Genomic DNA, 14,400 nt, shown 5'->3' with positions numbered 1-14,400 from the left:
GCAGGACAGAGAGAAAGGTCTTGCTCTGGGGTCCCAGGTATCTCAGGCTTAGGCTCCTACTTTGAGTTCGAATCTTTAGTCAAAAGAGTTCTGGACTGGGAGGCAGGGAGCCTGGTTTCAATACTAACTCTTTGACCCTAAGCAAGTTGCTTCCCTCCTTAGCTTTGCATTCCTCATCTGAGAAATGGGCTGATGAATCCATCTGTCCTCTTTCCTTCCTTCCTTCCTTTGGGGAGGTTGTGAGGAATCTCTGGCCGTTAAAGCTTCTGGGTTTGCAAGTTGTGGTATGTGACAGGGGTCTGCACAGGAGACCATGTCTAGGAGTGATCAAGAAGTCACCCTTTTAGTCCTTCTGTCTCTGAGTCTCCCAAAGCCAAAGCAGGGTAAATGGCCTAGTCTCATGGAATAAACCAATCAAACCAATGAAATTTGATGTCACCACACTGCAATACTGTTTAATTGAGTGGCCATCATAGTACCACCCTTGCTTGTCCCAGGGAGTCCCTACCACATAGCAGGACTCCCTCCACCCTGCCATGGCCTCAAATCCCCCCATATCCTGATTGGATAGAGAGATGACTGGATAGGTCCCCATCCCTGGGGAAATGGCTGCTAGGGCTGGGTCCGAAACCACATTCCCGCTTCGAGGCCATTCTAGGCCTTCTTCTTCATATGAAGGTCACGAGTTCCTAGGACTCCTAAGTGACAGACACTGGGCTTTCAGGGCCCAGCTCCTGAGAGCTGGAAGCCCCCGGGGGCCAAGAGCAGGGTCTTCCAGGAAAGCAGAGAGAAGTCCTTCTTGGAGGTGGAGTCCGGGTGCCCTCCTGCTGGAGAGAAAAAAGAAGGTGAAAGGTCAGCTGAGCCAGGGGGAGTTGAAGCAGGTGAGGAAGGGGCAGAAAGATACTCACTTGGTACAGACACACAGCTCCGCCTCTTCTCCCCTGCAACAGACAGCACGGTGAGGCCTTGGGCTCCTCACACTCCAAGCTTCCCTTCCTTCCAGGCCCTGGCGTGGGCCATTCCCCTTCTCAATCCAGCTTTCCCTTCTAGCTCTAACTTTCCTTCTTCTTTCTCCCCTGGGAAATCTCCCGCAGATTCCCTATCCATCCCTACTCCCACCCCAGCCCCAGCTGCTCCTGAAGCCTGTCCCTGCCTCAGCACTTGGGTATGGTGTATATATGTCGTGTCAAGCCCACTTAGTCCAAGGCCTCCTGAGACCTGAAGCAGCTCCCCTATTACTTTCCTCTGCTTTTCAACCTTCTTAACCGGGTTCTTTTGGTCAATTAGACTGTTCAGCAGATAGAACCTTTTGAGAACATTTACAGAATCACCTGAGGGTTTCATAGAGCCAGAAAACACTTATAAGACCTTCTACGAGGGGCTCCTGGGTGTTTCAGATGGTTAAGCGTCTGTCTTTGGCTCTGGTCATGATCTCAGGGTCCTGGGATCGGGGCCCACATAAGGCTCCCTGCTCAGCGCGGAGAGTCTGCTTCTCCTTCTCCTTCCCCCTAGCTCATGCTCTCTTTCTTTCAATAAATAAATAAAATCTTAAAAAAAAAAAAAAAAAAAGGCCTCCTAAGAGTTGAGAACCCAAGTCATAGAGAACAGTCATCCCAACTTCCCCACTGACCACGTGGGTCTCCTGGTCTCTCCCACCCTGCTGGTCCTGCTTCCCTCATGCATGGCTCACCACCCAGATAGGCGCAGTTAAAGTGACTGCAGGTCTGATTATAGCTCCAGAGGGTCACCAGGCTCCGGGCTCCATCCTGGGAGAACCTGGTGACCAAGAAGACTTCATGTGGAGGGATCAGCACCTCGCGCTCCTCAGGAAAGACAGACAAGGCCTGGATAGGGGCCCCAAAGCAAGTCCTTAGAGAGAAGAAGGTGGCGTTGCCAAATCTGCGGGCCACTGCCTCATCCAGGGAGCTGGAAGCAAACTGGCCCAAGCGGACAGAGTCCCCAAGCCTCTTGGGTTCAAAGTGAAGAGTGCCCACACCTCGGAACACCACCTCCCCAGGTCCCCGGCTGCAGCCTCCACTGCCCTGCAGCAGCTGCAGGGCCCGGGTGAGGTAGAAATGCAGAGCCTTGAAGGGGAAGTGCCTCATGTAGGACTCCCGGGAGCCACCACCTGTCCGCACAGCCTGGTTCAGCTCCCAGTACAAAGTGTTAGATGAGTTGGTATAGACCATGATGGCGATTCCATGCTGGGCTTTGAAGCCAGGGGGCAGGGTGAGCCCTTGGCGCTTGTGCTCCCAGGCCCCCTGGGCTGCCTCCCAGGACTCTCGCAGCAGGGCATGGCGGGCCATCTCCTCCTTCAGCAGAGGGCCTGCTTTCTCTTCCATCTCCTCTGTGCAGCCCACATAAGCATCATCGAAAGTGTCTGGAGCCAGGCCCAGGGGCAGGATGGGAACAGCCTGGGCCTATGGATGTAGGAAAGAGAGGAGCCACATAGGAAAGGGCAGAAGTTCAGAGCACTGGACAGAGAACACTGGACTGGTGGCAGATCAATCCAGAAACACAGTATCTCGTTTCCATGACCAAATATCCAGTGTATGTCATTTGGCAAGAGCTCAAGAGCTTAAATAGCACAGCTGCCGGAGTCAGACAGCCGTGGATTCAAATCATGACTTCTCCACCTACTAGCTGTGGGATCTCGGGCAAGTCTCTTAACTTTTCTGAGCTTGAGGTTCTCCATGTATAAACTGAGGATACTTCCAACCTCACAGGAATATTGCGAGGGCAGCATGTACAACTTGAAGGGGTCATTTTGTCCTTAGAGAGTTCCTACACCTGGTAGGAAGTGGGGTTAGCTGACTTCCAAACACTGTTCTGGCTCTAAGACTCAGTATGCAGGTGATACACAAATCTACAGCCAACGTCCAGTGACCTGACCAGGTCTCCATCCTTAGGTTCACTTGCCCCTTCATGCCACCACACCCAGACAGTGTCAGCTCTGAGACTCCTGAGTCCTCTCTCCTGCTTTTGCAGCCCATACTCCCAAGCATGGGGTGGGGCTGTGGAGGAGGTCAAGCTCTGGTCTGGGAGGGCCTGCAGGAGGGCAGCACACAGGTAGCCAGAGCCGGTTTCCCTGGGCTGAGCCTGTGGTGGCAGACAGGGAGTGGGGAGGAACAATATGAAGGAAGGAGCACCCTAAGGGGACCAGTGGATGGAGGCAGAGGTTCTGGGAGAGAGAATGGGAACTTGGGGCTCCCTGCAGGGGATGGAGTTTCCTGAGAAGAAGAGGATTAAGAGGACTGGTATCCTAGAAAGCGTCCCTGGGAGAAATTTTTGAGGAGTCAGCCCCCCAGTCCACCTCTTTTGGGTCTGCATCTGACCTGTTCCCTTTGTGGCAGAAGGTTCTCCCAGTTACCTGCCAGAGGGCATGGAAGCCGAGGTAGCTAAGAGCCATCAGCAGAGCCGCCAGCATCATTCCTGGGGGAGACTCAGGAGGGCGAGGTCCAGATGAAGAGGGCACCAGCGGCGATGGGCTGGGGGACAGAGATCAGGGTCCCTTCCTCTGGGGTGTGAAGGGTCCCAGTCCGGGACGCGGCCCAAGCGGGTGTGGGCGGGGCCAAGGGCGGGCCTAAGGGCGTGGGCGGGGTTTTAGATTTTGCCGTACCCCCCAACCCCAGGGCCCGGCTCCCCAGGTTTCCCACCTGCCCCCATGCCCGGCGCCTTCTGCTCCGGGACCGTCTTGCGATGGTAAAGGTGGAGCACTAACTTGGCTCGGCCCGGGGAGGGGAGGGGGCGGGAGCCAGGGACCCACCTGAAGTTGCTGGGTGACAGCGGGAAGGAGCACTGAGGGCACGGGCGGCGGGGGGCTAAGTCCCGGCGGGCGCTGCGCTGTCCCGCTGTCCCGGGAGTGCGGCCGGTCCACAGAGTCCCGCGGCTAACTATAGCCCCCGCGGCGGTAACCCGACACCTCTCTTCTGCAACAACGGACACGGGGCCGGGGAACGCGGGCGGCGCGGGAAGGGGCCGAGGGGCGCACCTCCCCTCCCCTACTGCGACCTCTCTGCGGAATCCGCTTTGGCTCGGAGCGAGACCGGGCTTAGAGGAGGGACTTGTGACGCTCGGCCTCTCCCTCTAGCGGCCCCGACCTGGCCGTGCCCCAGCTCTCAGACCACTAGGCCGGGGAGGCCCACGAGGGTCCCCCCCACCAAGAACTCTCCGCTGGGGCGCTCGCCGATTTGCATGAAATTTGCATAAGGCCCACTCATGGGGCACGTGTGGTCCAGCATCTGAGCGGCACCCACCCGTCCCCTTCCCTTCAGTAGGGCTGGACCAGATGCAGAGCTGTCTCACACCCGCAGGGGCCAGCCCCGCTCCCTCCCCAGACCCTCTCTCAGGATCTCTTAGACCCAGGTGACCCCATGTTTATAAACACTAGCCTTTCCCCTCCCCTGCTGCGGGCCTGTCTATAAATAACCTGGCTCTGAGTTTTGGATGCTAATCAGAGGTAATGGGAGAAGGGGCCAGCTGAGAAATCAGTAAGCAGCTCTGGGGACAGCTTTCTGGCAGCCTGAACCTGAGGGTTATTCCCAAAGTGGTCAGGGATTTGGGGGTCCCAAAAAGAGATGCTTCTTGCTGCTTGCTGGGGCTGAGGTGGGCATAGAAGGCTAGACTTTCCTCAGGGCCTCCATCCTGATCTGGCTCATTCGTTTAGCCCCATCTGCACCGCCCCATTCCCACAGGTTGCCAGTCAAATGAAGAATTTCCTTCTTGTAGAATCCTTTCTCCAAAAATCCTTCCTATATACCAAAAAAGACAAACTGTGTGTCTGGGCTTGGAGAAGTGCGGCGAGGGAGGTGGGAAAAGTGTCTTCCCAAAAAATCAGAGCGCTTGTCAGGCAGACACACAGCTTCTAGATAAGTACTCTTGTCCCCTTCCAGTGAGATGGACCATCCCGAAGTTCACCTAGATTAGAAACATCAGTTTCTCTACTGTTCCCCATTACTGTGAAAAACCAAATCTTGCCTATTTATCCTGACTGCTGGGCTCCATGGAGGACCCTGAGCACTCGCAGTTGCTGGAACAGAAGATACTGTCTGGGACAGTTAGGCCTGCTGAAACAAGTCCCTGGTAGCAGATCTACCGGGATCAGGGTTTGTCCTCTCCCCACATGGAAGTGCTTCTCCCAACCGAAATGTGGAAATCCAAGAAAGGCCCCAGGAGATGGAGTCACATTTAGTCATTGAGCAGGGACCCTGAGTGAGGCAGAAAGTCCTCCAAGATCACACAGCAAATCAGTGCTAGCCAGACCCAGCCTCCTTAATCTGGAAATTTGTCCTTGCACATTAGGAGAGTCTCCATGTGCACATAAGACAAACACAGGGATCCCTGGGTGGCGCAGCAGTTTGGTGCCTGCCTTTGGCTCAGGGCGCGATCCTGGAGACCCGGGATCAAGTCCCACGTCGGGCTCCCGGTGCATGGAGCCTGCTTCTCCCTCTGCCTGTGTCTCTGCCTCTCTCTCTCTCTCTCTCTCTCTCTCTGTGTGTGTGTGTGTGTGACTATCATAAATAAAAATTAAAAAAAAAAAAAGACAAAGTGCAAAGATACTGAGGACAGGACTGCTGCACAAAGGACCAGACCCAGTGGGGAGGCAGTTGTTCTAGCCTGGATCCTCGATGTCTCAGCCCACCTTCTCTCTGGCTTCAGGACTTCCCTTTTTTATGGGAGGTACACGGGCCCAGGGCAGACTGGGCAGAGGCTAACGTTCCCAAGCCTTCAGGAGACATCCAGAAATAGATGGGGGAGTGTCACATTTCTGAGCAGCTGTGTGGATACAAGGGGTAGGAGAACTGACAGTATAAAGGAGAAACCTGCCTTCCCCCTCCCCTGGTGGTCATCACTGGAGACCAACACCAGCTTCCCTGGAGAAAGCCTAGGTAAGGGGCACACCACCCTCCTCCTGGGTACAGGGCAGGGAAAGACTTTTTTAAAGGGGAATTTTGGGGTATTTTTTAAGAAAGATTTTATTTATTCATTTGAGAAAGAGAGAGAGCCTGAGCAGAGGGAGGGGTAGAGGGAGAAGCAGACTCCCTGCTGAGCAGGGAGCCTGACACCCCAGGATCATGACCTGAGCTGAAGGCCACCCAGGCACCTGAAATCTGGAGTATTGGTGGAATTCTAGGAGTCGATAGGAACAGTTTCAGGGAAACTTTTTTCTTAGTCTGTTCAGGCTGCTATAAACCACCACAGACTGAATAACTTATAAACAACAGACATTTATTTATCATAGTTCTGGAGGCTGAAAGTCTGAGGTTGGGGTGCCAGCATGGTTGGGTGAAGGCCCTCTTTCTGGCTCATAGCCAACACCTTTTCACAATGTCCTCATGTGGGGGCAGGGGCTAGGGAATTTTGTGGGGTCTCTTTTATAAGAACAGTAATCTCATTCACGAGGGCTCTTCCCTCATGAACTAATTATGTCCTAAAGGCCCCACCTTCTGAAGCCATCAGAGCAGGCATTAGGATTTCAACATATGAATTTTGGGTGAACACCAACATACAGACCATAGCATCTTTGATGGAGTTATTTAGGATATCTGGAAGTTTTGGGGGCATTGGGAAATTTGGGGGTTCCTGAGAAGGGATTTGGAGTCAAAACCCCAGAAGGGAATGTTCAGTGAGTTCAGTGAGGGTCTGGATGAGGAGAAACTGACAGGTGTCCCGACAGGATGAGGAAAAAAACAGAGGGCAGGTAGGATAGAAGTGGCTGCTCAGTGCCTCCATCTCTTCACCTCCCGTAATGTCCTCATTGCTTGGGTCCCACCCTATTCCCCCTCAACGCTGCTGGTGAAAGTCATCCATCGACTTGCTCTGCAGTGGCCTACACTGTCAGCTGTACCCAGAAAGCCTCTCAGACTCTCAGCAAACATTCCAGGAGGCCTCATTTGTGCCTGGCTGGGGCTCAGCTCTGTGTTTTTGGGGGGCTATCTTTTGTTCAAAGTGACCCATTCTGTGTCCCAGCCCTGAAGGAACTCACAAGCCAGGACAGGAGATAGACACAGAAGGGCAACACAGTATGATGAGGACAGTGACAGAGGAAAGCACTGGGTGATGTAAGACCACAGAGAAGTTGGACGGCTCCCTGGAGAAGGTGACCCCTGAGCTAAGTCTTGAAAAGTGGGTAGTAGGATGAGGGCATCCCCAGCAGATGGCAATGCGTGCAGAGCCACAGGGAAGGAAGCAGTGATGCCTCACCTGGAGCTTTGTTCTGTCTTGAAGAAGCCAAGCATGGGGCAGGGGGGAGGGCACAGGGCTGCAAAGAACATGGAGGGCTAGGTCACAGAGCACCTCCAATGCCAACTTGAGGAGGCTCTGTCCTGAGGCCACAGAGGAAAGTTGTGTTTTGTTGTGTTTTTTTTTTCCCCCTTTCTAGATGTGTTCTCATCTCTTCCCTCATATATATATTTTTAAAAATTGAAAAAAAAGAAAAGAACCAGAGGGGATTATGGAGCAGGGACACTTAGCCTGAGTACGACTGGGGGTAGAGACACAAGCACCTGAAACTCCTATAACACGGTGTGAGAGTGCATATATCCATTTTCTGAGGAGAGGCTTCAGCTTTCATCAGATTTCCGAAGATAAAGAACCGCTGTTTTACCATTTGTGAAAGGAAATTGGAAATACCTGTGATTCTGCTTATACGTGCATAGGGTATCTTTAGAAGGATACACAGAAAATGGGAATGTTAGTTGCCTCTGGGGAGACAGGGGGAGGACATAGAGAAAGGTGTTTCACTGCATGCCTTTCGGACTATTTAAATTTTGAACAATGAAAATGTATTTACCTGTAGAAAATTAAAACTTTAAAATGGTAAAAATTAAAGTTAAGATTGATCTTATTAGTGAGCAGAGATGTGAATTAAAAAATAGATACCATCTGTGCCCACCAGGTAAGTGAAAGTTAAAAACAGGCCATGATAGCCAGCACTGGCAAAGATGTAGAGGAAAGGGCCCTCTCATTCACTGTTGTGGAAGGGCAAACCAGTGTCCCTGGGTGGCAGTTTGGCAGTGCCAAATAAACAATAATTATAGCCTTTAAACATCATATAACTTCTAGATATCTTTCCTATAAAAATATGCAAATAGACAAAGATTTCTATACCAGGATGTTCAGTGAAGTATTATGTGTAATATCAAAAATGTCAAAAAAGGGGCACGTGGGTGGCTCAGTGATTGAGCATCTGCCTTTGGCTCAGGTCATGATCCCAGGGTCTGGGGATCGAGTCCCATATCAGGCTCCCAGCAGGAAGCCTGCTTCTCCCTCTGCCTAGGTCTCTGCCTCTCTGTGTGTGCGTGTTTCATGAATAAATAAAATCTTTTTTTTATGCAAAAAATTTAGGAAAAAAATCTGTGTCGATCAATAAGAAAATGGTTGAACAAATTATGCTTTAACTATATTATGAAATTCCATGCTGTCAATATAATAAGGTAGATGTGTATATATGATATGGAAAGAAGTCCTTGATAGATTGTTTCCTGGAAAAAAAACGTTCTAGGACACGGATGTGAAGGCATGTTCTTTTTGAAAAAAAAAAATGACAATAAAAACCAAAACCAGCCTGTGTACAGGAAACTATGGGTGCATGCATATTTACATATTAAATTATTTGCACGTGCACCTAAAATGGTCCTACAGGATACTATTATTATGGTAATAGCAGCACAAGTATGAGAGAGGGAGGGCTCGGAGGGAGAAAGAAGACAGGCACTTGGACTCTATGATTCATTTTTTTTTTCACTATAAGCATATGCATTACTTGGTAATAAAAGAAACAGAAAAAAAGAAGAAGCAGTGCTGATTTAAAAGCCATCTGTTCCAATCCTGACCCAAAGCTGGGACTCCGCCTTCTTGGAGCATCACTCCCTACCCCATCCTCCCCTATCTCCCAGGCCCTCTCCCTCACCACCTGGGAGTCTACACTATCACTGTCCTGGATGCAGTTGAGGGCTTAGGAGAGGAGGGCTCAGTTCTCAGCAGGACTGCGGGAGGAGAGGATGGCTGGATCCTGTCCCTGGAGAACTGCCATGGCCCCACCAGCTGGCCAGTCCTGGATCTGTTCCAGCCTCACATCCCCCATTGGGTGAAGCCCAAACCTCTCACCATGGCAGTCGAGACCTTTCAAGACTGGCCCCAGTCTTTCCAACATTCCCACACTGCAAGCTCTGCCATGCTGGACACAAGGTCTTTCACTTTTTTATTTTTTATTTTTTTTATGATAGTCACAGAGAGAGAGACAGAGAGAGAGAGAGAGAGGCAGAGACATAGGCAGAGGAAGAAGCAGGCTCCATGCACCGGGAGCCCGATGTGGGATTCGATCCGGGGTCTCCAGGATCGCACCCTGGGCCAAAGGCAGGCGCCAAACCGCTGCGCCACCCAGGGATCCCAGGTCTTTCACTTTTTACATCCAATACATTTGCTCCTCTTATTTCTGCTGTTCTAGGTAGGCTCTTTCCCACCCCAAATCCCACTCCTCTCCCAATCTCCACTGATCGAAGCTTTATTTTCCTATTCATCCTGAAAGATCCTATTCAGATAACACCTCCTCCAGGAAGTCTCCCAAGATCCTTCTGGCAAGAAAGGTCCTCTCCCGAGCATTCATTTCTTTCTTTCCTTCTTTCTTTCTTTTTTAAAGATTATTTATTTGTGAGAGAGAGAGAGAGAGAGAGAGAGAGAGAGAGAGAATGAGCGGGGAGGAGGAGACGGGGGACAGGGAGAAGAAGCAGACTCCCTGCTGAGCTGGGAGCCTGATGCAGGGCTCAATCCCAGGACTCTGGGATCATGACCTGAGCCGAAAGCAGACGTATGACCAACTGAGCCACCCAGGTGCCGTGAGTCTTCATTTTTATGCTGTGACTCTGTGCCAGGCACTGGGAGTGGCACAGACCAGGTGTCAGTTAATGTTTTAAATTGTACAGGTATCATTCCCATTTTCTAGATGAAGAAACTGAGACCCACAGAGAGACAGTGACTTGTCCAGGGCTACCTCCAACATGCAGACTCCTCCCTTGATGTCTCTGCTGCTTGTGTCTGTGGGCCTCATGGAAGCACTTCAGGTATGGTCACCCTCCACCGTGCCCACGCCAGCAGGGAGCTGCTTTGTTGGCTTCTTCTGAGCGCTGGGAGGAGGAGCCGTGGGAGTAGAGGGTGACTGTCTCCACTGCCGCTCGCCCAGCAGAGGGGCCAGCCCCAGACCCCCTAGTGGTCCCAACCCCCTCCCCCTCCAGGTGTGTCTGGGACCCTGGGGGTCCTCATCTAGTTGGACAAATTTGATGACAGGCTCCCACTCTCCCAGGCTCAATCTCTCAGTCCTGACTGCCCCGTCTCCCTCAGGCCCAGGGCCACCCCATCACCCGTCGAGACCTGTTCTCCCAGGAAATGCCCCTGGACATGGCCCCGGCCTCCTTCGATGACCAGTACGCTGGCTGCGCGGCAGCCATGACGGCTGCTCTCCCCGACCTCAACCAAACGGAGTTCCAGGCCAACAAGGTGTACGCCGACAGCTGGGCGCTGGCAAGCAGCCAGTGGCAGGACCGCCAGGCCTGGGGGCCGGAGTGGGGCCCGAGGCCGACCCGGCTGCCCGCACGGCCCCCGGGCTTCCGCGACGAGCACGGGGTGGCCCTCCTGGCCTACACGGCCAACAGCCCCCTGCACAAGGAGTTCAACGCGGCCGTGCGAGAGGCGGGCCGCTCCAGAGCCTACTACCTCAACCACTTCTCCTTCAAGACACTCCATTTCCTGCTGACGGAGGCCCTACAGCTGCTGGGCAGGGGCCAGCGTTCACCCCAGTGCCACCAGGTGTTCCGAGGGGTGCATGGCCTGCGCTTCCGGCCAGCCGGACCCGGGGCCACCGTAAGGCTGGGGGGGTTTGCATCTGCATCCCTGCAGAACGTCGCAGCCCAGCAGTTTGGGGAGGATACCTTCTTCGGCATCTGGACTTGCCTTGGGGCACCTATCAAGGGCTATTCCTTCTTCCCCGGGGAGGAGGAGGTGCTGATCCCCCCCTTCGAGACCTTCCAGGTGATCAATGCCAGTAGACCAGCCCAGGGCCCCACCCGCATCTACCTCCGGTCCCTGGGCAAGCGCAGCACTTACAACTGTGAATACATTAAAGGTGAGCGTGGAGTGTGCCCCACGCAGAAGACAGGCTTCCCCGCATTTCCAGCAGGTCCATATACAAATTCGACAAACAGATGAACAGTGAGGGGGACCCAGTCCTATCCTCTGCCCCTCTACCCTTTGCATCTAAGGGGAGACAATCTTCTGAGGTAGCAGGACCCTTGTCTTTGGAGGTCCCTAAGGCAGGGCTGGCCACTTACCTGCTGAGAGGCTGAAGAGGGTTTCCTGACTGAAGCAAGTGGCCATTTGAGGGCCAAACAGAATTGGTCAGGCTTTTCTCCCAGCTGGAAGCTAGAAGGCAACTAATTTATGGCCACAGCACTGACATCCAGACCATTGTTGCCAAGTACAAGTAAGAGCCCCAAACTCAGTTTCCAAGAGGAGCACATGTATCTGGCTGAATGGAAATCCTGTGCTGCCATGTATACTGACTGGGGGTGCCAGGGGGGTGGGAAGACAGCAGTTGGGTGTTGTGCCCCAAAGTTCCACTTCAGGCAGTCACAGGCTTCAGATACTCTTCCTGTCTATCCCCCAGGACCGGCCAGAGGTGGAATCCTGAAGACAGGCCCAGGTTCTTAATCTCTGAAAGGGCTGTGGCCCGCTGGTCCTGGCTGAGTGATTCCCAGGGGTTTGCGAGGTCCATTTTGCACAATTAGAGGCAGGTTGTTGGCTGGAACTGTGGACTGCATCTAAAATGGGAGATGGTCCAGGGTGGCTTCCATTCCCACTTGGACAGCATCATGAGTGCAAAGTACATCAACTAGTGCCTCCTTGGCTGTGACAAGGCATGGGAGAGGGAGAGGGCTGGCTCTCTTCTAGCTCTGCTGCTCATGGGTCAAGTCAAATGCAGGTAAGGGAGGTCCTACCATAAGGAAGCAGAGTTAGGGGAAAATATACCAGCTTGTCCTAGAGTAAGCTGGGGATGGACCACAGGGTTCTGGGGCTCCTTCCTGTCCTGAGAGCTACTGACCCTTTGATTCTTTTCTGTTTCTTCCCTATAGACAAGCAGTGTAAGTCTAGGCCCTGCCGTCTGGATAACTCAGGTAAGAGCTGCAAGTCTATGTGGGGCTCAGCTGAAGGATAAGTAGGCTGCCCTTGGGTTGGACTCCTCTCCTGGATGCATGTTCCCCTTGAAAGGAAAACAACCCCCTTTTCATCAAAACAAGTAAATCCTCTGAAGCAGAACCCCTATAGGACATATGTGTGTGTATGGGGCAGTGGTCATGCAAGCTGACACACCTGCCTGCCAGTCTGGGGCTGCCCCCACCCTCACAGGAGGCCACTGATCAGGCCCCAGAGAGATCCAGGGTATCCTGGGGGGACAGAGGGAAGGGTCACTCCCACAGTCCTCCCTGGGTCTTTTTCAGCTGCAGAACCCACTGTCTCTATTACTGCCCTCAGGGCTCCTTAGACCCCCTTCCAAGGTCAAGGTCAGGCCTTGGGTGCTGGAGACCTGCGCTCTCATCCAGACTCTACCAACTCTCTCTGTGACCAAGTCAATCCCTCTCTGGCCTCAGTGTTCCTATCTGTATAATAAGCATATTAGACTAGATGACCCCCAGGTGCCTTTCAGCTGTGACTCTTTTCTTTCCTTGAATATCCTCCTCATCTGGGCCTTTCTGGGCCACACTTCTCCAGGTGGGGACAGGCTTTTCCAGGGGAACCAACTGGAATAGGGCCATTCTCAGGGAATAATGGCTTTCTCCACTCCTCCCCCTTAGGCCCCTCCTCCTTGCCCCAGGGCTCTGTGAACCGAGGGCAGGCAGGCGCCCTGGCCTCCACTTAGTTCCCACCATTCTCCATGACATAGTACCACTCAGAGTTCCAGGCACATGATGCCATGAATCCTCACCATGATCCAGGAGTGTGGGTACTGTCATCGCCCCTATTCTACAAATGAGGGAACTAAGACCCAGAGAGGTAAAGCAACCACCCTACACACACAGCTAGTAAGGGGTAGGGTCCAAACAGCCAAATTCTGAACCACCACACTACCTGGTCCCCACCACTCCCCAGACACCATCTTGTTTTATCCTCATTGTACAATAAACTATTGGAAGGGGGAAGAACAGGGAGTATTATCCTCATTATACAGGAAAGGGAGACCCAGAGACAGAAGTGACTTGCCTAAGGTGACAGAATGAGTCAGTGGCAGAGCCAGTGTCAGAATCCAGATCTCCAGCCTCCAACCAGCCTGAGTTCTGGTAATGTATTTTCAAGCACTGGACACGTTTAGGATCCACCCCTACCCCTGGACAACCAGCAATCAGAGGTTGGGCAGAGGGGCAACGATGAGCATCACTAGAGCCCACTCACATCTCCTCTCATTGTTCACCCCACCCTGCAATGCCTCCTTTGTGTCAGCGGAGGCAGGGGCACAGACCCTCCTAGTAACCTCTGGAAGGCGAACAGGGGGCTCTTTCATCTGCCTGCCCTCCTCCCTGAATTCTTGCTCCTCATCTCTGGCTCCCATTGTTTGTCAGTGTTTCCAGCTCACTCTGTTCATTCCTCTTCATCCTGTTCCTTTGTGTACCGGATTTTAGCCCGAAACCTCTCTCTCTGGCTCTGTTTTTCCTGCAGCCATGGGTCAAGGCCCCCCTTCTGCAGTCTGGTCCCTCCTACTGACGCTCTGGTTTCTTGCTGGGGGAACTGGGGGAACCTTTTCATAGAGACCAGCCTCCCATGATCCATCCAACACTGAACAGCTCTGCCTTCCCAACACGCTGCCTTGATCGTGGAACATGGCGATGTCAGCCTCTTGTGTGCTTTAAGGACAGCCAGGATCCATGGTAACTCCCTCTGCAAGGAACACTGGGACTTCCTCTGGCAGCTGCCAGGTTTGCTAATGAAGAAATAAAGGACTTCGGGGACTGAGCCTTACCCAAAGCTCTGAGAGTGAGACACTGAATAGAGGCAGGGGTCTCTAGGGCAGGCGACAACTCACTTGGGAGACTGAAGATTAAACTAGTTTGGGGAGGGCCTGGGGAGGAAAGCCCTTGGCCATGGTATTTGCTGGTGTTACTCAAATGCCTCACACGTGCCCCTGGAAAGTTGCTGTTCAGTCTTCTAGGAAGCCCGCTCTGACCTCTCTCTCCTGGCTGGGCAAGGGGCCCTGCCTCTTTGCTCCCATAGGTCTCGGGGAGGGGGGTTCTCTACACCAGGTGCCCATGTCAGTCTTCCATGTCAGACTGTGAGCTCTTGAGGGCAGGGAATGGGTCTAAAGCACAGAGGCAGCGCCAGAAAACATGTGAAAGTCAGAAAGGAACAAATACTCTG

The 14,400-nt window shown here is 53.0% G+C and overlaps 2 protein-coding genes across 5 annotated transcripts; one reads left to right on the top strand and one right to left on the bottom strand.

Moving 5' to 3' along the window:
* Positions 1-428: 428 nt before the first annotated feature.
* ART5 (ADP-ribosyltransferase 5) lies at positions 429-4,077 on the bottom strand. 4 transcript variants are annotated; one of them, XM_072725871.1, is made up of 6 exons: positions 3,767-3,898; positions 3,555-3,583; positions 3,371-3,521; positions 1,691-2,420; positions 909-941; positions 429-827 (listed from the first exon to the last, which is right to left on the bottom strand). In XM_072725871.1, the coding sequence occupies exons 3-6, from the start codon at positions 3,428-3,430 to the stop codon at positions 721-723; spliced, it is 930 nt and encodes a 309-aa protein (XP_072581972.1). In that variant the 5' UTR covers positions 3,431-3,521; positions 3,555-3,583; positions 3,767-3,898; the 3' UTR covers positions 429-720. The 4 variants fall into 4 exon arrangements, with proteins under 4 accessions (XP_072581972.1, XP_072581973.1, XP_072581975.1 ...); XM_072725872.1 differs by having other exon boundaries at positions 429-824; XM_072725874.1 differs by lacking the exon at positions 3,555-3,583 and having other exon boundaries at positions 3,371-3,488; positions 3,767-4,077.
* A 1,674-nt stretch (positions 4,078-5,751) lies between these two features.
* ART1 (ADP-ribosyltransferase 1) lies at positions 5,752-14,010 on the top strand. Its single transcript, XM_026010581.2, has 5 exons — positions 5,752-5,888; positions 9,944-10,061; positions 10,339-11,119; positions 12,126-12,167; positions 13,705-14,010. Exons 2-5 carry the CDS (start codon positions 9,999-10,001, stop codon positions 13,791-13,793), a joined length of 975 nt encoding a protein of 324 aa, XP_025866366.2. The 5' UTR covers positions 5,752-5,888; positions 9,944-9,998; the 3' UTR covers positions 13,794-14,010.
* The last annotated feature ends 390 nt before the right edge of the window (positions 14,011-14,400 follow it).

The sequence above is a fragment of the Vulpes vulpes genome, chromosome 11, assembly GCF_048418805.1.
Source record: "Vulpes vulpes isolate BD-2025 chromosome 11, VulVul3, whole genome shotgun sequence".
In the NCBI taxonomy this organism is placed as follows: domain Eukaryota; kingdom Metazoa; phylum Chordata; class Mammalia; order Carnivora; family Canidae; genus Vulpes; species Vulpes vulpes.
The sequence above is the reverse complement of the archived record's forward strand: the minus strand, read 5'-3'. Positions and strand labels throughout refer to the sequence as shown.

Bases quoted from the DNA above. Each gene is read 5' to 3' on its own strand.
- ART5 (XM_072725874.1), bottom strand. From the start codon at position 3,430: ATGATGCTGGCGGCTCTGCTGATGGCTCTTAGCTACCTCGGCTTCCAT. The intron at 942-1,690 runs GTGAGCCATGCA...TGTCTGTTGCAG, and splicing joins TAACTGCGCCTATCTGGGTG to GGGAGAAGAGGCGGAGCTGT. The intron at 828-908 runs GTGAGTATCTTT...TTTTCTCTCCAG, and splicing joins GAGCTGTGTGTCTGTACCAA to CAGGAGGGCACCCGGACTCC.
- ART1 (XM_026010581.2), top strand. From the start codon at position 9,999: ATGCAGACTCCTCCCTTGATGTCTCTGCTGCTTGTGTCTGTGGGCCTC. The intron at 10,062-10,338 runs GTATGGTCACCC...CGTCTCCCTCAG, and splicing joins GCCTCATGGAAGCACTTCAG to GCCCAGGGCCACCCCATCAC. The intron at 12,168-13,704 runs GTAAGAGCTGCA...TTTTTCCTGCAG, and splicing joins CTGCCGTCTGGATAACTCAG to CCATGGGTCAAGGCCCCCCT.